The 22,554-nt window shown below is 36.6% G+C and overlaps 1 protein-coding gene across 4 annotated transcripts in view; it reads left to right on the forward strand.

The window, feature by feature from the left end:
- Positions 1–22,554, forward strand: part of LOC101889855 (prominin-1-A) — a 49,299-nt gene that overhangs the window by 10,365 nt on the left and 16,380 nt on the right. For all 4 annotated transcript variants that reach the window (XM_059123670.1, XM_059123669.1, XM_059123671.1 and 1 more), the window contains exons 2-9: positions 14,175–14,340; positions 14,403–14,458; positions 14,526–14,752; positions 14,835–15,022; positions 15,225–15,320; positions 18,898–19,109; positions 20,853–21,009; positions 21,709–22,321. In XM_059123670.1, the coding sequence (XP_058979653.1) occupies positions 14,187–14,340; positions 14,403–14,458; positions 14,526–14,752; positions 14,835–15,022; positions 15,225–15,320; positions 18,898–19,109; positions 20,853–21,009; positions 21,709–22,321 (1,703 nt within the window). In that variant the 5' untranslated portion in view covers positions 14,175–14,186. The remainder of the gene's footprint in view (positions 1–14,174; positions 14,341–14,402; positions 14,459–14,525; positions 14,753–14,834; positions 15,023–15,224; positions 15,321–18,897; positions 19,110–20,852; positions 21,010–21,708; positions 22,322–22,554) is intronic.

Here is a 22,554-nt window from a genome sequence, read left to right on the forward strand (position 1 = left end):
GTGAGTGAGGGGATTATAAATTCTCTTACACATAATAACAACAACAAAAAATATGAACACCCATTTAGGAGGTCATTCTCCCCAGCCACAGGGCAAATACAAGGAAAAAAACAACAACGACAAGGCTAAACACCAGAGAGTGGGTTAGGGTTATAACACGGCCATTGTTTGGCAAGAATTTTTGTTGCTATTTTTTTTTTTTTTTTTTTTGTTAGACCTAAACGAAATTTGTCGGCTAAATTAGAGACAATTGATTGTTGGTAAATAAAATTAATAGCACCTTGCTTTGGGTGAGCCTCATTGGTTTTTGTGTGGCAGAGAAAGGGAAGAGCGAGAGAAAGTGCGTGTGTGAATGAGTGAGGGGTAAATGTTTACCTTCAAATTGTTGCATGTTCAAACAAAAAGAAAAAGCAACAGTGATTTTTCTTTGAGGTGGGGGACTTTGTTGTCGTCATGAGGGTGGTGGGTTGAGTGTGCGAGAGAGTTAGAGCAACATGGGTACGTATTTCAGGTGAATGAATGTCTGTGTATGTATGAATATGTGTGAATGCATGGTCCATGGTGCGTATGAAAAAATAAATTAATGCTATTATGTTGGTATATGGTGCGTATGATAGCAGTTTGTTCAGTTTCAGTTTGTTTTTTTTTCTCCTTCTTCAGTCTCTGAATGAAACACAAAATGATAAATAGATTTTGTCTAAAATTAAATGCACAGACATTTGATATTCAAACGACCGCTTGGGGTTCAAGGTAAAATTGAAAATGAATTCTAACTGAATCGTTTGTTTTGTTTTTGGTTCTCTTTTTTTCCATGGCTTAATTGATTAATGAATATGCAATGAGTTTGCAGGCCAGACACAGTTTGTTTTTTTTCGGTTCACATCCAGCGTGGGTGTTGTTAATTGATAAATGAATCAGAAAATTTGTACGTTTCAAGGTCAGACAGTGTTATTTGTGGCTGCCGTAATATTGGCAAGGATTTTGTGAATGAAATTCAGTTATTGTTTTAATAAAGAAAATTAGGGGAACATATTGAGATTTAAACAAGTAAAATAGTATCAGTCGGTTTTGCCAACAATTGTATACCCCCAGCCTTGAGTTATGATTATTCAAACTGATGACCCTACTTTATGGGGGAGGTTCCGAAGCAGTTGGACAATATTGACCATTTCGTATCTGACTTTAGACTGATATAAATATTAGAATGAGCCAGATTCGGACTATATCGACTACTTCCTATACTTTATATGAGATATTTCTAAGTTTTTGGAACATATTGAAATATGAGTGATGTGCCGATATAGCGGAACGAAGTTTTACATTTTAATACTTCATCAAATATAAATAAAAATATTGATATGCCCAACATTTGAAGGAAATCGGAAACATTTATATCCAATTTTATGCGAAATCATAAATTCCGATAAATTACATATTCCTATCAGATTTCTGGTTATGAGAAATATTTAGATATAACAAGTTGTAAAATATCGCCGAATCGTTTCGCCAGTTATGACAGGTATAAGTATTGGAAAATGTGACCCTCTGTGGGTGAAGTTCAGATCTTGCGTTAGTAAATATATACAGGGTGAGATAAAAAAAACTGTAAAAAAGTCAAAAGCCATAGTTTTTACATTTTTCTTTTAATTTTTATTGAATGAAAGCAAAAAATATCGGAAATGGCATCAAATTTTAGAATAAGTTTAAATTTCTTCGAATTGGTCACCTTTGGCACGAATTATGGCCCTCAAACTCCAATGAAACCGTCACACGCTGCCCGAATGTTGCTCTGCTCGGTATTTTGATCCATTTCCGGCGAAGCGCTTACTTCAAGTGATCGACACTTTGGTATTTTTTAGTGCCAACCTCGCTTTCCAAAATATTCCAGACATAATAGTCCAATGGATTGGTATCTGAAGATGTTGGTGGCCATTGTGCGCTGGAAATGAAGCGAGGAACCTCATTTTGTAACTATTCTTGGGTGGCGGTGACGTGCTGAGAGCGATGGTGCTGAGTCCTGTTGGAATGTCCAAGGTCTGCGCCAAAAATGTATGCGTGTCCAAGGCTTTAATACACCCTCCAGAATAATATTCGCGATAATATTCGGCATTTATTCTGAAGCCATGGTCGATTAATACGAGCGGAGAGCGACCATCGGCTGTTATGGCGGTCCACACCATCACCATGGCCGGCGCTTGAGTTCTGGTGGCCAACCGAAGGTGCACATTTTCAGCTGACCTGACCTCTTTAGCAGGTAAACACGAGCGGATCATTTCGTTTGTCTATAAACTGCTGGACAACGAATGTTTTGTCATCGGAGAAAACCAAATTCGGCAATTCACCACTTTCGGCCAAGCGAAGCAACTACTTAGCTCTTTCGAGTCTATTTTCTTTCTGTTGCGGTGTAAGTTCTTGCACTTTTTGGAATTTCAATGGCTTTATCCCGAGCTCATTTTTCAATATTTGCCGAATGGAATATTGTGACATGTTCAGCTCACTAGCCATTTTTCGGCCACTGTGACGCGGGTTTCGATCAAGTCGCTTCGTTACTTTTCGAAGCATTTCTGCTGATGTTACTGTTTTTTTTTTCTTCCGTCCACTTCCTTGACGTCGGGCTATGCTACCAGTATCACGGATCCTATGATCCTTAAATAATTTCACTAAAAATATTCCGATTTTATTGCTTCGATAGTACTTAGAATATGTTGTGAGAAAATCCACGTTTTCATCTCCGATGGTCCCTTGAAAGTGTACGAAGGGGAGAAAAGAACACAACAGCATCATTTGGGTATAGATTCAATTCTAAAGATATCCTTATAGACTACCTTTTGAAAGCTCCAAACCACATGTTAAAGCTCCGATTGTCTTCAGGAAATATTCTTAAAAGTCCACGTTTTATAGCTTCGATGGCCGTTTTTAAAAAATGTTTCTTAAAACTCATGTTTTAGTGCTCCCGTGGCGCCTTTAGTCTATAACAAATCCAGGAAAGGAATTTTGGATATTCGAGACGTCCAAAGACCATATTCTAGATAAAGAGACGTAGAATCGAAATTATTGCCTAACGAAGTGATCGTGTTTTCTTTCTCACTTTACATTGCTCCAGTCGAGCCGAATAGAGAATAGAACTGACAATCGAAGAGGGAGATTGGATACCGTTTTCATTATTCATTGGTCTGGTCCTTCGAGCCGTATGTAGAATATAATTGACAACCGAAGAGTGAGATTGGATTCTTTTCTAATTAACATTGGTCTTATATAACCGGCTCGAAGGGCCAGAGCAATGTTATTAATAATGAGAACGAAATCCAATCTCCCTCTTCGCGTGTCAATTCTATTCTGGATCCTGCTCCTGACAAAGGAACACAACCGCTACGTTAGGGTGTAATTTCAATTCTAATTTTATTTAAAAATATGTTCTTTTAGTACTACTGAAACTTATCTAACTTAACCTAAACGTAGCCACAAAATTATTCTTATCTATTCTAATATTGAATGGAGAACATTGAAGAGGGCTGCTTGTCATTTCATTCAAGTGGTCTTGTACATCTACTGAGAGCATCCTCAACCAACAACAGCAACTTTTTTCATCTCACACATTATTGTATGAGAGAGATTGGATACCGTTCTCATTATTAATAACATTGGTATGGTCCTTCGAGCCGGATGTAGAATATTATTGACAACCGATGAGTGAGGTTGGATCCTATTCTAAATAGCATTGGTCTTTTATATCCGGCTCGAAGGACCAGAGCAATGTTATTGATAATGAGCACGGAATCCAATCTCCTTCTTCGGGTGTCAATTCAATTCTGGATCCTGCCCCAAAGGATCAATGTAGAAAGTTAGAAAGGAACACGACCGCTACGTTAGGGTGTAATTTCAATTCTAGTTTTTATTTAAAAATATGTTCTTTAAGTTCTACTGAAACTAATCTAACTTAACCTAATCGTAGCCACAAAATTATTCTTATCTATTCTTATATTGAATGGAGAACAATGCAGAGGGCTGCTTGTCATTTCATTCAAGTGGTCTTGTACATCTACTGAGAGCAGCCTCAACCAACAACAGCAACCTTTTTTTTATCACACACAACCTTTTTATCTCACAACCTTTTTTATCTCTCTCTTGTCCGTCTTAGCGCACAAGATCACCGAATTGTTTTGCATGTGATATTTTATGACGGCTGGGAAATATGTAATTTTAGAATATTTATTGTTTATTGCTAGATTTTCCCAGCGGCTCAACCGGACTCAAAAGTATGTAAAAAGTATTTTTTACACTTAAATTATTCCCATTGCTGTTTTTTCATTCCTCTTTTTAAATTCTCTTCAAGAGTTTTCTCTTCGCCCCCCAAATACTCTCGGTGGCAACGCCAGCTCATTAGGATCTCAATGTCTTCCCATTAAATTGCAGACATGCACTCACGCACTCACATAATTAATACTTAATCAAAGTCATGGCGTGTTTTATATTTGAATTTCTACAAATGCTGTTGTAAAACATACATACAAACATATGTATGTGCTTGTATGAACACGCTCACGCTTGTCCTTGACATGAATGTATTCCATTCCAAATGAATGTCAAAGAGATTTTTGTGCTTTGTCACCTTCAAAATAAATGTTCATGCAACGATTTAAATTCAAAAAAAAAAAGAAAATGTTGAGAATTGTAAATGTTGCAGACAGCAGCAGCAGCAGAACTTAGCACAGCCTTCTTTGGACTCAGCACTTGACTTGACACACTTAGACGAAAACAAAAACGACGACAGAAACAGAATTACAAAACATTGTTTTAACGCCCGTCTGCCTTTGACCAAACCAAAGAAACACGAAGCACAACCTAAAGGTCAGTGAAATTAAAAGCCAAATGGACAGGCAGACAGACAGACAACCAGCACCAAATAGCCGCTTTTGAGCCCCACTAAATCTACGACGTCATTGATAGGCAATTGTGAAATTATTTGGAAATTTGCTTTCAACGCCAAAATCGCCATCACCAAACACCAGTCAAACTGGGCAAATGGCAATCGTCTAACATATGTCATGCTCGTCGCCATTCATGTCTATTCATGCTTGTTAATGGAATTAAATGTAAAAACTGGCCAATATCAAAAAACCAAAAAAAAAAAAAACAAATTTCAATGGTAAATTCAAGGATATAACACAAACGCACACCATACAAACAAACAAAGGATAAGCGAGTAATATAAAAATATAGGAGAATAAATAAGCAAAAAATGTGTGCAAATAAATAATAAAAATATACAGGGTGAGATAAAAAAACCGCAACAAGGTCAAACGCCATAATTTTTACCTTTTTTTTAATTTTATTGAATGGAAGCAAAAAATGTCGGAAATAGCATCAAATTTTAGAATAAGTTTAGATTTGTTCGAATTGGTCACCTATGGCACGAATTATGACCTTCAGACGGCCAATGAAACCGTCACACGCTGCCCGAATGTTGCTCTGCGGTATTTTGTCCCATTCCCGGCGAAGCGCCTGCTTGAGGTGATCGACACGAAAGTGCCAACCTTGCTTATCAAAATATTCCATTCATGATAGTCCAACGGATTGGTATCCGGAGATTTTGGTGGCCATTGTGCGCTGGAAATGAAGCGAGGAACCTCATTTTGTAACCAATTTTGGGTGGCGATGGCGTGCTGAGTGCGATGGTGCTGAGTCCACTTGGAATGTCCAAGGTCTGCGGCCAAAATGTTTACGTGCCCAAGGCTTTAATACACTCTCCAGAATATATTCGCGATAATATTCGGCATTTATTCTGATGCCACGGTTGATTAATACGAGCGGTGAGCGACCATCGGCTGTTATGGCGGCCCACACCATCACCATGGCCGTCGCATCAGTTCTGGTGGCCAACAGAAACTGCACATTTTCAGCTGACCTGACCTCTTTGGCAGGTAAACACGAGCGGATCATTTTGTTTGTTTACAAACTGCTGGACAACGAATGTTTTCTCATCGGAGAAAACCAAATTCGGCAGTTCACCACTTTCGGCCAAGCGAAGAAACTCTTCAGCTCTTTTGAGTCTATTTTCTTTCTGTTGCGTTGTAAGTTCTTGCACTTCTTGGAATTTCAATGGCTTTACCCCGAACTCATTTTTCAATATTTGCCTAATGGAATATTGGATATGTTCAGCTCACGAGCCATTTTTCGGCCACTGTGATGCGGGTTTCGATCAAGACGCTTTTTTTCTGCTAATTTGCTGTTTCTGTTTTCTTCCGTCCACTTTCTTGACGTCAGGCTACGCTACCAGTATCAGTACCAGGGTAACGATCGATGGTACGAGACACAAAATATTTCTACACATTTAAATTCTGGAGTGCCCTAACGATAGCCACTTGTGGTTTTCCAGCCAAATATAAAGAAATCATACTATCCCGCTTGAATTCCATCACGAATAAACAATATAATGAGCTGTCACTGGAATAATTTTCCGGCTGTCGAACGAGTGGTTTAGAAACGACAGCAGTCTGAAGTTGGTTGCAGTGTTGTAGACAGGTTCAGCATCTGTCTTCAAATCTGTGATACTTACGATGGTAGTACATTAAGCGAACATCATCTTAGAGCACGGTATCGTCGTGTTGTTTTAGTAGAGCTACGGGTGGCAGATGCCTCCGTCTTTATATGTTGGGGAGTTCTTCTTGGTATTCCAAAAAAAATTTCTATTTTCTATGTCTTGGATTCTTTCTAGGAAATTAAGCGCATTCCCCATCGTCTATCTGGCTTATTTCTTTTAAGGTATATATGTTCCTGTTGGACGGTCGTCTGTAAATTCCATTGTCATCATTTGTTTGGCCTTATTCCTAAACACGGTGCCAAGATCCTCCTTCCCCATATCCTTATTCTTTCCACTTTGGCCGACAATTATATTTTTACTGTGTTGTGTTGTAGGTATCCTCACAGTCTACGGCAAATCTGTGATACTTACGACGGTAGTACATTAATCTATCATCTTCGTAGAGTACTTTTTCGTCGCTTAGTTTTAATAGAACTGCGGAAGATGATTTCTTCTTTGTATGTTGATTAGTTCCTCTTGATAGTTCAGGAGTTATTCCAAACCTTGTCTTTTTTCTTGGAAATTAAGCGTATTCCTTATTAAGAAGACATCTATCCGGCTTATTCGTATAGAGTTATAGAAGTTCCTGTTAACCGGTCGTCTGTAAATTCCATTGTCTGCAATTGTGGGTCCCATTCCTAAACACAATGCCAAGGTCCTTCTTTCCCATATCCTTATTCTTTCCATTTGAGCCGAAGTCAGCCTGAGCGGCAAAGGTTATTATGGGTCATATAGATATCGCGATAAGTAGTTGTACATTCGGTGACAGTCCTCCTCGCATCCGGAATAGGCTCTGGTAGGCGTAATTCAACTTTTTTGGTTTTCGACAGCACATAGTTCGTGTGACTGCAGAAATCGAATCTTTCGTTCAAGATGATTCCCAGGTATTTCAACCCATCGAAAGTTCCAATTAGTTGGTCATCAACTTTGATCGTAGTGACATATCTCCAGATCTCTTCTGTTGACTGCGGTTTGCCTTTGTAAATCACAGGCACTTTCCAAGGTTGAGGTTTAGTTCCATTTTGAAAAAGTTTTGGGGCCTACTCATGTTCGCACTCATTCTTCTTTTCACTGTGCTCCTGAAGCCAACTCGTAGCGCCAATAAAATGTCATTGGCGTACATTAGCAGTAATCCTTCTTCCGGATGTTTTACAAGGGCCGGTCCCAGCTGATATCCCTGAGAAGCCCCCGCTTTGGCCAGTCGATGCTCAGACTGTTTGTCATCAACCCTAACCCGAAAGACTCTTGAGAAAGCTTGCGAAACCATGCGACAGGTTTGGCCATCGAATCCAACCGATTGCATTTTGTATATTATATATCGATGACACAAGACTTCTTCAGTTCCATTCTTGCTATTGTCGATCCGACCATTTCTGGTTCAAAAAATTAACGGAAGTGCTATGTCGTAGCTCAAACAGTTTGTCATCAACTCCAAGCCAAACACTCTAGCCACATTTAGTGTCAGTAACTCTAACCCGAAAAACTCTAGCCTGGAAGAAGCTTGCTACCATACCACAGATTTGTCCTACGAATCCAAACGATTGCATTTTGTATGTAATGCCATGTTGCCATACTGTATCAAAGGCTTTGATGAAGTCCAGACTAATTGCAATTGCTCCCAATTTAATGTATAAACCATCCGTGACGCATATTGTAAAGGCTGCTAGAGCATGGACTGTAGGTTGTTTTGCCCTGTATCCGAATTAGCAGAGACTTAATATCCTTCTCTCTTAAATGATCCATTTGGTTCGGCTCAGTAGGAAGTGTTCAAACTGCATTCCTAAGGGCGATAACAAGAATATTGGTCTATAGCTTGTCTAACTTAGATATGCATCTGCAACGGGCTTAGGTATAATTGGTATAACTAGTGCCTCTTTCCAGGCTATTGGGAAATAGCAGAAGTTGAGACAGTGATTTCAACAATATTGTGAGGAAAAGGATAATCGCTTCAGCAGCTTCTTTAACGAGCAATATCAGGTACCTTATCGATGCCACAAGACTTCTTTGGGGCACTTCTTGCTATAGTTAATCTGACCATGTCCGGAATGGGAGTGCTCGAGGAGTGGGAGTTTTTACAAAGTTTACTCTTCATTATTTTGTTTTGTGTGGGAGCGCTCACTTCTATATCTTTATCGATGCCATAAAAATCGGTTATCGTAGTAACATCGTTTTTTTTTTTTTTTTGAAAATTCGAATGCAGGGCATCTTTTTTAAATTATGTCAACCCAACAAATTATTTTCCTAATGAGCCACAAGCAAATTAAACTATTGTGCCCAATTTTGTTTTATTATTGGTTAACCAATTACATATCGTCTGTGTTCTGTTTAATTTCACCTTTCAAATTCAGCACAGAATTTCTAATGCCAAACATTTTTGGCTTTTGACATTTTTTGGATAATTTGCCTCGACCCGGTGGAAAACTCATTCGCCAGCTTTAAAAACAATTTCACGAAAAATAACAGTTCATTTAAGTAAATATTAATTAATTTTCTAAAGCTGACTACCCGCAAAAATATGCCATTTAGCGGATAACGTAAATAAGCAATTATGTAGAGAGTAGATGGAGAGCGGGGCTATAATGTTCTGAACTGGAAACCAACAATTTACTCTGTTGCATATTGTCCGGCGAGCATTTTATTTAGTGTTATTTGCGTGGCGCTGACCACAAAAACCGCAAAATTCATTTTCCATTTTGTTAGGCGGTGGGCTGTCCGTGTCTGTCTGTCTGTTGTGCGTGTCACAGCACTTGGCGTCAGTGGTTGTTTAGTAACTTCAAAAATTACTAATTGAATTCGAATCATATCTCTCGTTGATGGTTGTTGGGTTTTGTTACTTTTTTTTCGCAATTTAATTGCATTTGTTTTCTTTGGCGCTAATTGGGGAGGACGAGTAGGAAATTCAAGGGAATTAATTTCGGGGAAAATATATCAAAAAAATTAATGAGGACCACAAGATCTACTCATAGAAGATCAGAAGGTATTTTCATGTCAGACAAAGATGCCTTCTGATAGAAGACCAGAAGGTCTTCTCATAGGAAGCCAAAAGGTCTTCTTAAAGAAGACCAGAAGATCTTTTCATAGTATACCGGAAGGTCTTCTTATAGAAGACCAGAAGTTCTTCTCATAGAAGTCCAGAGGGTCTTCTCATAAAAGGCCAGAGGGTCTTCGCATAGAAGACCAGAAGGTCTTCTCATAGAAGACCAGAAGAAGGTCTTTTCATAGACACCAGAATGAGACGGGAAGGTCTTCTTATAAAAGACCAGAAGGAGATCTTTTCATTGAAGACCAGAAGAAGGTCTCATATGAAAATCAAAATTGTAGAGCCCGAGTAGTCATTTGCAAAGTCCTTCTAAAAATTCCGAATGGCAAAGCTCCATCTGAACTTTGAAAAAAATATTTAAGAAATTCGGACGATTCTTCAAAATATATTATTAAAATAGTCACATTTTGATCCTATGTTCCCATAGGTTAATAATCTGAAGAAGAAGTTGTAGCCCACCTTTCGGAACTTCTCTATTCATGAAAGACCTTTTGGAGGTCTTTCTTCAATTGAAAACCTTTCAGAATGTTGCTTTCCATGGAAGATCTATTGAAGATCCTATCTTCGTTGAGGGCTTTTCAAGGCTTTCTGACCACAGAAAATTGGTAGACGACTTTAAGAAGTTCTCCTTTCAAAAAGGACCTGTTGGCGGTTATTTTCCCTGGAAGACCATTGCAGTGTTCTTAAACGATGTATGATTTAATGTGAAACTACCCTATTAACCATTAGTTGATAAAATATCATTTAATGTGAACTTCCCTAATACTGATCATTTGTAGAACAGCTGATTAACATATGTAGCTTTAAGGATTGTTTCTGATATTGTTAGATTAAGTAAACCAAATCTAGGATTAAGTACCGTTATGTTATGTATATAAAGACGACAATTATGAAAGAGACTCGACGGACCTTACCAATTTTTGGAAAAGTAAAAATCAAGCTCTTAAGGTAAGAATACATAAAGCGCTTTTTTCGCTGACTTAAGTCATCGGCTGGCTTCTTCGTAGAGGAACAAGGGAGTTTTAGGTTGACTTAGTTCGATTTTAGCCCTGGGCTCCTTTGTTCATTTCCGAAGATGCCAGCCAAATAAGAGCTTTATTCCCACCTTTATTTTTGAGCCGAAGGAAGTTCATGGTTAGCAAAACAACAAGTTATGCCTGCAAATAACCTGAACAATTATTTTGGAGTTTTAGGTTGACTTATCCAGCCGATATTAAGCCGGCCAAAAAAGCGTATTATGAATTCTCACCTAATCCTTAAGCTGGGAATACATAAAGCGCTTATTTGGCTGGCTTAAGTCATCGGCTGGCTTCTTCGGAAATGAACAAAGGAGCCTAGGGTCAAAATCGAACTAAGTCAACCTAAACTCCTTTGTTCCTCTACGAAGGAGCCAGCCGAAGACTTATGCCAGTCAAATAAGCGCTTTATGTATTCCCAGCTTTACACCAAACACAAATTCTTCCTTCATAAGAATCATTTTAAAGTTCTAGCCATAAAAGTTCCCTTAAAGGCACCCACTTATTTAAAAAACCCCTAGATTATAACCCCTTGATATCATTCTTGATATCAAATCCTAATAACATTCCACCTCATTTACCCAACTCCCCTCGTTTAACCACCTTATTAAATTGCAAGTGTAATAAGTTCGCATGTGTGTTTGGTGTGTGCGAATGTGAGTGTTTCTGAGTGCGGCTAAAGACAGATTAATTCAATTTAATTGGTTAGCCAATCGATAAACCATAATCTCAAATATCGTTGGGCAGCAAAATTAAGTGTCAAATTAAACTGATTTCAAATGGAAATTTTGTTAACCGACACCAGCTGGCATTAAAACTGGCCGAATGCGAAATGAATTATATAAATTGATTGTGATTTTGTAATTAATAGCAATATTCGATGAGAATTTAGAAATTTGATCAAATGGGAGGATGAATGTTGACAGCATTAAGGTAAGAATACATAAAACGCTTTTTTGACAGGCTTAAGTCATTGGCTGGCTTCTTTGGAAAAGAATAAAGGAGCGGTGGAACAATATCGAACTAAGTCAACCTAAAACTCCTTTGTTACTCTACGAAGATGCAGGTAAAAAAAAACGTTTTATGTAATCTTATCTATAGAACTTTAAGACATTGTGGGAAGAACTTTTTTTAAAATGTTGTTATCTGGGGTTATGATATGTAGCAAATCGTCTTGATGCATTTTTTAGAAAGGAAAACCTTTCAAAGATTTTCTTTTCCAAAAAGGCTTTCTAAGAAACTCCATTCTAGTTTTTGCAAGCCTTGTTATTTACTTAGTAAACACAACTTAAACATTAAGGGGACTATAGATCGAAAAATTTCGATACGTTAGGGATCAATAGATAGATAGTTGTCCACCATTCCCACTTCCCTCAAAAAAACATTAGACCATTCCAAAGACTTCTGTGCATGGAAAGATTGTTTTCTGTGTTCATGAGTCTTCGTGAGGAACTTCTATAAGCAGGTGAGTTCATTTTTGAAAGTTTCTATAGTCGGACGATTTTAATTTGTTTATAAAAATAAATATAGCTTAAATATTAAGGGTTCTGTGGACCAAAAAGTTTTTTGATGTATAGCAGGGATCTTAAGACTTATAGTTTATAGCTTTCGTGGGACTTCTCTAGGGGAAAATCATTTCGTAAAAGACCTTTCGCAGGACTTGTATGAATAGAAAAATGAGTTTTATGCATTAGGAATATATTCTTAATATTATATTTCCTCTCTTATTTTATTTTTAAGCCTCGTCTTTAGAATATTAAACTCAGCTTAAATATTGTGGGTTCTATAGATCGAAAATTGTGCATGTATCACAGGAATCTACAAATTGATAATTATCCACCATTATCAATAACCTTTCCAATACTTTTAGACTACAGACCATGGTAGAAGAATGCAGGTCGTCGCATCGACACAGCTGTAGGGACAATTAAAGGTCAAACAAATTTTGGAATTGAAAAAATGTATATCATAACAACCTCCGATTGGCGTCGTATAGGAAAACATATAAAAATCTACTTGTTTTTGAAGAAACGTTTAACAAATTTTGACATATCATTTGTTCCCAAGCGTTGATGCATCTGCCTGTATTCTTCTACCATGCCAATGAAATTTCCGATCTATGATAGGGATTTTTTTTCAAATTTTTTTTTAACGGAATTGAATAATTTTAATTCAAAATTTTCAATTTTAAAATCGGTTTGACAGGTCTTGGTCCTAGCAGCTGTTTTGATGCGTCTACCTGTATTCTTCTATGACATTAAACACAACTTAAACATTAAGGGGTATATAGATCAAAAATAGCCCATGTATGGTAGGGATCTATAGATTAATAATCATCCATCTCAACGGCCTTAAGAATGTCTTTAGAAGGACGAAGGACTTCTCTAGAAGGAAATATAATCTTCGGTATGTTAAATTCTTCATTAGTGACTCCTATGGATAGGAGAATTCCTTATATTGATTGAAAATTGTCTATATTTAGGAGAGATATTTCAAAATTGTAGTAAACAGAGCTAAAACATAAAGGGGTTTATAGATCGACAAATGCCTATGTAGAGTAGGTATGTAGGAGGCCTTTTATGGATTGACTAGCAATTTAAATATTTTTAAGAATTGGTCGCAATCTCAAAGATAGATTGGACAAATTAAAGGCAAGGTCGAATAAAATAATAAAAAAATATATTTTTCGTTTTTGCTTTTTTGGAAATATTGTTTTTATTTAAAAACAAGTAAAGCAGCTGTAAGTACGGCAGGCCGAACTTCAAATGCCGAATTCGCAAAAATTTCGGTGAACAATTTCGCTAAAATCATCAAAATACCGAAAATGGGGAGGTACCATTATATGGGGGCTATATGAAGACGTGGGCCTGCACATACAATTTTCTGTCATAGGCTGTTGCATCGACTACGAACTTCAAATACCAAATTTGAAACAATTCCGATGAATAATGTCGCTAAAATCATCAAAATACCGAATATCGGGAGGTACCGTAATATGGGAGCTATACGCAGACGTGGACCTGCACAGACAATTTTCTGTCATAGACTGTAGTATCCATTACGAACTTCAAATACAAAATTTGAAACAATTCCGGTGAATAATGTAGCTTAAATCACCAAAATACCGAAGATAGGGAGGCAGCGTTATATGGGGGCTATACCAAAACGTTGACCTATATGGCCTGTTTTTAATACCAAAAGTCCTGCAGACATAATATACATTTGAGTAAAATTTTATCAACCTACGTCATTTCGTTCGGAAGCTAGAGTGATTTCCACAGCCAGACAAATGAACGGACATCGCAAAATCGACGTAGAATTTTATGCTGATCAAGAAAATAGATATGCTTTGTGGGGTCTAAAAAATCTTCGCCCATTTTTTTTTTCTTTCGCCACCAAGCTCAATGATTTTCCACCGAATATATTCAATATTAATCATTTGTTACTTAATGGTACCACCATGCGTATAATTGCTGTCATTACTCATACGCCCCTTTCTAACATCTGCAATTAAAATTCAATTTCCCTTGACTTTCAGAACTTTTTAAAAATGATTGACAATGAAACACTGCCCGCAGCCACAACGACCACAGGGACATATTATTCCTATACCATACCGGGTATGGATATTAGCAGTGGGTCCATGCTCTTTACGCTAGTCAGTCAGTTTATGGGGGTGATAACACCCAATGAGTTGCCGTTAGGTAAGTGAAAACTAACAGATAAATAAATTATTCAAAAAATTAATAATCTTTTCAATTTCAAGGACAAGTTAGACACTTGCTACACTCAAATCTAACCCTATTCGAGTTCGGCCTTAATGTAAGTATCTCTAGAGACCTTATGGAAATCCCTCGACTTACAAATATTAATATTATCCCCCTTGTAGGCCATAAAAGTGGAATCCGGTTTCATAGCCCTGATGAGCATATTTATGATCTTGGCCGTGGTACCCATATTGGCCACCTGCTGTTGGTGCTGCTGCAGTCGCCAGCCGGGCGATGATGAAGAATTTGCCCGCAATGCTGCCCGCATGAACGAATCCCTCGAAGATGGTTTAATGTGTCGTAAAAGTGCATCCATTACCACACTGTGGATAGTTTTCATATTGTTAAGGTGGGGTTTAAACCTAAGGGACATAAACACGAGTTACCATTGATACAGCTTTTGTTCTCTCTCTCTCTCTGCCTCTTTCCAGCTTAAGCGATTTGTGCATCTTTTATGCCAACAGCCGTTTGGCCAGCACCGTGGAAATGACACCCGAAATGATCAAGTCCACCGTGCACGACATGGAGGTATTCCTGAAAGACACCCATTTACAAATCAAACATAAACTTGATAACGGCTTTCATGTTTCGGTGGAAAAGGTTGTCAAGGATTTGGAAGGTTAGCTGCCGCCTCCTCCCTCCTTTGCATCATTTTTGCCACATTAATTCGTGGTTATTTGTTCGTGGCATTCTTGGCCATCACATGGCCCATAAATTTTCTTATGGCCAAGTTTTCGTGTTTTCATGCCATCATTCATTTATTGCCATTTCTTTATTTTGGTTGCAATTTTTATATCCTCCATTTTTTTTTTCAATTTTAGATGTGGATGTCTTACTTGGTGAACCAATTCAAGCGGAAATTTCAGCACACACTGGCATTGAGTTGGCCTATGATTCCTTGGCAACCTTAAGCCTGGGTAAGTCAGAAGAAAAAAAACGAAAATAAGAAAGTTTTTTTCTTTATGGGATTGGAGAGACAAAGCAACAAAATAATAGCCAAGCCAAGTTGGTAGAAGAGACCTGGGAACACTGGTCAGAGATCCAAATTTAGGACAATATATTTTCAATATATTTGAACACTTTTTTTCTGCTTAAAAAGGCCTAGAAGTTTTTTTTTTTGTTAAAGAGAGAGAGAAAGAGAAGATTTTATAAAAACAAGTCTAAAAAGTTATTTCTTTCCATTTCTTTCTTTCTAAGATATTTAAGAGGCCTTCCACATATTTTTGTGGATATACAATTCTTTTTTTAAGACTTTTTTAAATAATAGGCTATCTTCAGGTATTCTTTGGGAGAGGTTTCCCAAAAAATAAATAAAACATGCCATCCTACTTTTTTCTATTTAATATGAAGCCATGTCATGATGTAGAGGAAGGTTTTTTTTTAAAAAAATAATCCCTAAAATATGCCATTCTACTTATTTTCCAATTTAATTTAAAGTCTCTCATGTGAATAGTGAACAGAGCTTAAAGATTAAGGGGTCTGTAAATCGAAAAATTACCGAATTGCGGGATTTAAAGATCGATAGTTATTTTCCATACACATTACCTTTTAGAAGACCATTAGACCACATAAAGGACTTCTGTACATGAAAATGTTATCTCCTATCTGCATAAGTCTTCTTCTCTCTTAAAAAAGTTATTTAAAAAAAGACAATTTCAATTCTTTTCTATCTTAATTTTTAAGCATCTTAGAGTATTAAACACAGCTTAAACATTAAGGGATCGATAGATCGAAAATTGCCAATGTATATAAATATAGATGATCTTCCACTATTTCCACAAAACCATCTAGGAGAGCCTTCGAAGAACTTCTCGGGATTATAAAATCATTTTGTAAGGACTTCCATGGATTGATTTATTTTCATTCAATTTTCAAGCCGTGTCATTGGAATATTAAATACAGTTTAAACATTAAGGGATCGATGGATCGAAAATTGCCTATGCATAATTAGGAGTGATATTAAGCCACCATTGCAATTTATGCAATGCAATGCATTGAAGACCTGTCTTTTGTGGCTCCTCAGGATTATAAAATCATTTTGTAAGAACTATCATGAAAAGAAGGAGGTATTTTATGAATTGATTTATTTTCATATAATTTTTAAATCACGTCATTAGAATATTAAACACAGCTTAAACATTAAGGGATCGATAGATCGAAAACTGGCAATGTATGGAAAGGATGTAAATATAGATGATCTTCCACTGTTTCTACTAAACCATCTAGAAGAGCCTTCGAAGGACATCTCCGGATTATAAAATCATTTCTTCCATGGAAAGAAGGAGGTATTTTATGGATTGATTTATTTTCATTCAATTGTCAAGTCTCGTCATTAGAATAGCAAACACTGCTTGAGCATTAAGGGATCTTTAGATGGAAAATTGACAATGTTTAGAAGGGATATAAATAAGGGTGATATTCCATCACTTTTTTATACCATCTAGAAGAGCCTTCGAAGGACTTTTTCGGATTATAAAATTATTTTAAAAGGAGTGAGGTATTTTATGGATCGATTTATTTTCATTTAATTTTCAAGTCACGTCATTAGAAAAGTAGCACAGCTTTAGGGTTCAATAGATCGAAAATTACCTATGTACAGAAGGGATTTACAGATCGATATTAACCCACCATTTTCATTACATTTTTCAAGACCTCCGGAAGGACTGCTATGAAAAGGAGATCTTTTATGGATTGGTAACTTCCTAAAAGTCTTTTTTGGTCGTCTTTCCCAAGAAGACGCTAAAAAGACCTCTGATCAAAGATAATCTCCTATAGGATTTACATAGATATATAGGCTTCTCAAGCATTTAAATAGCCTAGAAAAGACGAAGGGCAAAAATTCTTTTATGACCCTTTATTGATCCTCTAGAAATAAAAGACTTTAAGAAGAACTTTAATACATTCTAAAGATTTTCTAGGAATAGAAGACGTTCTAATAGGGTTTATAGGAAAAAGGCATTCACAATGCCCTCAAAAGAATTTGTGGGAATAGAGGTCCTAAATAGAGGGGCTTTTAAATCGATGCACGGTAGAGGGCTTTTAAATCGATGCACGACATTATTTAATTTTAAATGGCGCAATAGTAATGCGATGGGGTGAGAATACATAAAACGCTTTTCTGGCTTATGTCATCGGCTGGCTTCTTTGGGAAAGTACAAAGGAGCATAGGCCCAAAATCGAACTAAATCAACCTAAAACTCCTATGTTTCTCTACGAAGAAGCCAACCGATGACTTAAGCCAGTCAGAAAATCGTTTTATGTATTCTCACCTTTAGACCAGCTATTCTCAGACGAAATGTCAAATTTTGTTTACGTTATGTTTTCTGTTTATTTATCTTACGTACTTTGATTCAATTCACAATAAGTGTTTTGACAACTCATTTAGATGATGATTGTTCCATGACTTCTTCTATAGACATATAATTTTTTCCGCCTCCAAAATATACCTTCCTATTCTTCTTTTAAATTAAGTCCCCATTTTTTATCACCTCTTACCCACTGTTCACATTAGAAAACTCCATAAATTATTATTAGAAAAGGGAAAAAACCTATAACATTGAAAAATAAAGTATAGCAATTATTATCCATGTTTTCGAATAACATTTTCCCAATACAAAAACAAAATTACAAATTGTGTTTGACCCACTTATCGAACACAAAACAGATTTATACCTTCAAACATTTTACTCGCAATAACCTTCAAAAACGATAATAATAATAATATAACCGTATACTTTGAGTCATTATTTATAATGGTATGACATGCCAGAATGGTTGTAGGTATTAAAAATATACTGGTGCTGAGTAGTAGAAATTGTTTTTAAAATTTACCAAATGGTGTGTGAAAAGGGGGCAGAAAATATTCACTCTTCAAAGAGGGGCAAGTTGACAAAACCATTTTTCAGAAACAGTTTATTCGGGAAGATAATCTAGGTATTTGAATGGAGATATTTTTATAACTGTAATTTTAGTTTCTTTTACTGTAGTATTTTCCCTAATTAAAGTCTTGTAACTTGGATAATAAACTGAGCATAAACATTGTGGGATCTATAGATCGAAAAATCGCTAATGTGTAATGGGGGTTTAAAGAGTGATAAGTGGCCGTCATTCTCAACAAAGCCACATAAAATATGTATAATAAACTGATCGTAAACACTGTGGGATCTATAGATCGAAAAATTGCTAATGTGTAATAGGGATCTAAAGAGTGATAATTGACCGTCATTCTCAATAGAGCCACATAAAATATGTTTGTATTGTTTGCTTTCTTATTGCAACATATTGAAAATTGAACACTACATATATAAATGCCTTATCAACTTAATTAATTTAATTTTCTTATTTTGGCCAAAATTCCTTTATTATTGAGTTATTGATGTTTTAAGCCGACTATGTTGCCGACATTTAATATATATCTCTCCTAATTTAATCTTCATATTTCACATCCTGTCATATTATTACTATTATTTTTTGTCATTCCCATTCCTCTTACAGCCAATGCCGAACTTATTTATCGTGTCCTAATGCTACAAGAGACCGTTGGACGAGCCTTGAAAATTTCCCAAGAGGCTTCGGCTCGCATGGAAGAATTACAAATACAATTGTCTGTGTTGCAACGCCAGTGCACATACCGAGATCGACCGCTATGCGATACGCTGCGTATAAGGAGTTTTGAGGAGAATGGTATTATTGATGCTTTGAAAACGGTAAGAAAATAAAAAAAAAAATATTGATTGGATTATTGTCAATGTAAACACATTGGAAAAAAAACTGGGAAATATATATGAAATTTCTAAGGAGATTTCTTTGTCCTGGGTGTCTTGGTCAAATGTGTGTCGTCTTCTTGAGTATATAGTGGGTGTGCTTGTCTGTGTGTGTGATTGTTATCATTTCCTTATTACAATATTGGAATTTTATGCGGATGAATGTATGTGTGTGAGCGTGAGTGTGGTATATGATTGAGTGCCAATTGGCTAAGAAAAATAATGCTCAGGGATGGATACTTGAAGTTGAAGCCAAGACAGAATAAACATTTGGGGCGTTGTTACATAGTTTTGTGTTGACCCCGGAAATTAAAATTATTTGGAAGTCCGTGCCGTAATACAGTTTTGTTGTTGTCATTTTCGCCATCTGTTTAATGCGCTAAAAACGCCAGTGCCTCACCTACTTTTCTGGCTTTGCAAATGTCAAATATAAAAGGATTCCAAAGGAAGTCTGATATTCTGACGCCGTTGTCTTTTAAAAGTTGGATTTGACGCAGAATCATTTTTTATCCCTTAATGCTGCGACGCAGATTTTGCGCCTTAAGGTGAGAATACATAAACGCTTTATTGACTGGCTTAAGTCATTGGCTGGGTTCTTCGTAAAGGAACAAAGGAGTTTTAGGTTGACTTAGTTCGATTTTAGTACCACGCTCCTGTTTTCTTTTCCGGAAAGGCCAGCCGATGGCATAAGCCAGTCATGGTAGAATTAAAAAGGTCAAGTCGAGCTATTTTTTTCAAAATTATTCATTTGACAGCAACTCATTGCCAAAATTTATATTTATAAATCCATTGTGTACACAGAAATCAGAGATGGGAACCTGTTTTTTTCATTCGGTGAAATTTGACAAGGGAAATCACAGAAAATGCAGAGATGGATAGTCTTATTTGAAATGACGGTAACTTCTTAATTTTACCATGGACTAATCCAGAAATTTAATAATATTTTTTTTAATTTCATTTAAAAAAAACCAGCAGCAATTCTCCAAAGTCGTTCTGGCCATGGTAGGAGAATAAAGGTAGATGCATCAACGCTGGGGAACATGAATATGTAATTTTTTTATGTTTCTTCAAAAATAAGTAGATGCTTTCCTATATTAGTCTATCGGAGGTTGTTACGATATGCCTTTTTTACCCATTTTTGCAAATTTGAATAATTTTTCATCCAAAAATTTCAATTCTGACATTTTATTGTCCCAGCAGCTGTGTCAATGCAACTACCTGTCTTCTTCTACCATGGTCCTGACATAAAAAAAAACTGATTCGGATACGCAAAATTGTCGGCTCATGTGTAAAATTCCAGTTTGGCCAGCTATAAAATTAATTAGTGCGAAAATGCAGCTCTGTAGAAATTTTAGGGATCTATAGGTGCGTTTATGGTAAAAATGAAATAAACGTAGGAAACGCAAACTCTTAGGAAGAGAGGGAAATTTGCATCGTTTTTGGACCTATTAAAGGCCTAAAGAGGAAAGTGTCTGCCTAGTTGGTCTTTTGTGTTGTGTGAAAGAACGATTTTCCTCGTCAACAGAAATAGAGAAAAAAGGAGGGACTTTTTTTCGTGTTTTTTTTTTTTATTTATTGAAACGCAAAATATAAGCCAAGCATTTATTCTGTTATCAGTTTTGAATAGTTGACTAGTTAACACTTAATTTAATCGTTTTTATGACTTCTTTTTGTTTATATTTTCAGCTACAAGAGGATCAAACCATATTTCGAATGCGTTACTTGGGTGAAATTGAATTTGGTGCAACGGTTAAGAATTTAACCTCCGAAGTTGGAATGTCACGTTCGGTGTTTAGTAATTTTCCGCAGCAAGTGAAAATGGATACGGCCTACGAAAGGAATTGTAAGTTGAAGCGAGTCAATGTGAATTCGCCTCTTTATTCTCTTTTATTAAGTCGTTTAACAAGATCAGCTGATTGTCTGTTAAATCCCGTTAATAAACTTAAAGTACGTTTACATATAAATCTTTATCCAGGTTAACACTAATAATTGACCAATCACAATGAAAATATTCAATTTGGTCAATTATTACAATTAACCCGGATAAATATTTGTGTGTAAACACTCTATTAATCTCGTTAATAATTTCTAGCCCATCGGGTTCATATAAAATTTCTTGAGCATTCAATCTTAAAGGTGAGAATACATAAAACTATTTTTTGACTGGCTGGCGTCGACTGCCTTTTTCATAGAGTAAGGGTGCAAGTACATAAAAACTTGAAGCCATGGCTAGGCATGTTAATGTCAAATTATAATGGAAAACGACGGCAGGATTTTAGCGGCTCTGTAATCCCTTTGTGAAATGTCACAAAATATGCCTAGCCATGACTTCAAGCTTCTTATGTAACTATACCTTATTAAAGGAGTTTTAGGTTGCCTTAGTTCGATTTTGGCCCTAAGCTCCTATGTTATTTTATAAAGAAGCCAACCGATGTCTTAAGCCAGTCAAAAAAAAAACATTTTATGTATTCTCACCTCAATTCTAATTTTCCCACATAGCTAATAACTCGTTTTCCTCCTCCTTTTCTACTCCCGCCCACAGATACCCTGCAACAATTGGAAACGATACGTCATCGAACCACAACAAATGCTCAAATGTTAACAGCAACCATAAATGTTTTGCTCGGCCGTTTGGAAGGCGTCTGGGAGTCGGTGAGGCCACAATATGAAAAACTACAAGATTGGTCCAATGTCTATTGGACCACCGGATGGGTGGCCGCCATGGCTGTGGTCTGGATACTGATCTTTATGCTGATGGCCTACTGTTGTTTTCTATGCGAATCCAATGTTAAGGCCGGCGTTTTACTGTTCATAGCGGTTATTATCATTTGTCTGAGCTGTATTGGTCTGACCATTTACGGCGTACTGTCGCTGGCCATTGGCGGTAATGCCGAAGTATTTCTGTGTAAACCGTTGTATGATGCAGGTGTCAGTGTTGTCAATCGCATGGATACAACAACGGGCATGACGCCGTATGACTATAATGCCAATAGCAACAACAACAACTATAATGCCTATGATATGCTGGGTAAGTTATTCGATAAGCCTGGTTATGTTTATGAAAATGAACCGGAAGTGGGCATTATTGGTGAGCTTTTACGTCCGGATGGAGTGAATCGGCCAATTGTCAATGTTAGCTTAGCCTCGGCAATAAGGTATGTGTTTTATTTTATTTTTTTGGAGTATTCAAGTAAGCTATAAGGCCTGAAAGCTTGAGAGGAATTCTAAATTTGAAGTAGAAGGGCTAGAAATTGTAAGTGTTTCTTTTTTTTGTGACTCATGATTGCATGAGTATACCTCTCTTATTGTATCATTGTTTAACCTATAAGTTCCATGGTCAAATTGAATATGCCTGTCAATTAACACGCGTATGTAGACGTACTATAAT

The sequence above is a fragment of the Musca domestica genome, unplaced genomic scaffold (assembly GCF_030504385.1).
Source record: "Musca domestica strain aabys unplaced genomic scaffold, Musca_domestica.polishedcontigs.V.1.1 25, whole genome shotgun sequence".
NCBI lineage: Eukaryota > Metazoa > Arthropoda > Insecta > Diptera > Muscidae > Musca > Musca domestica.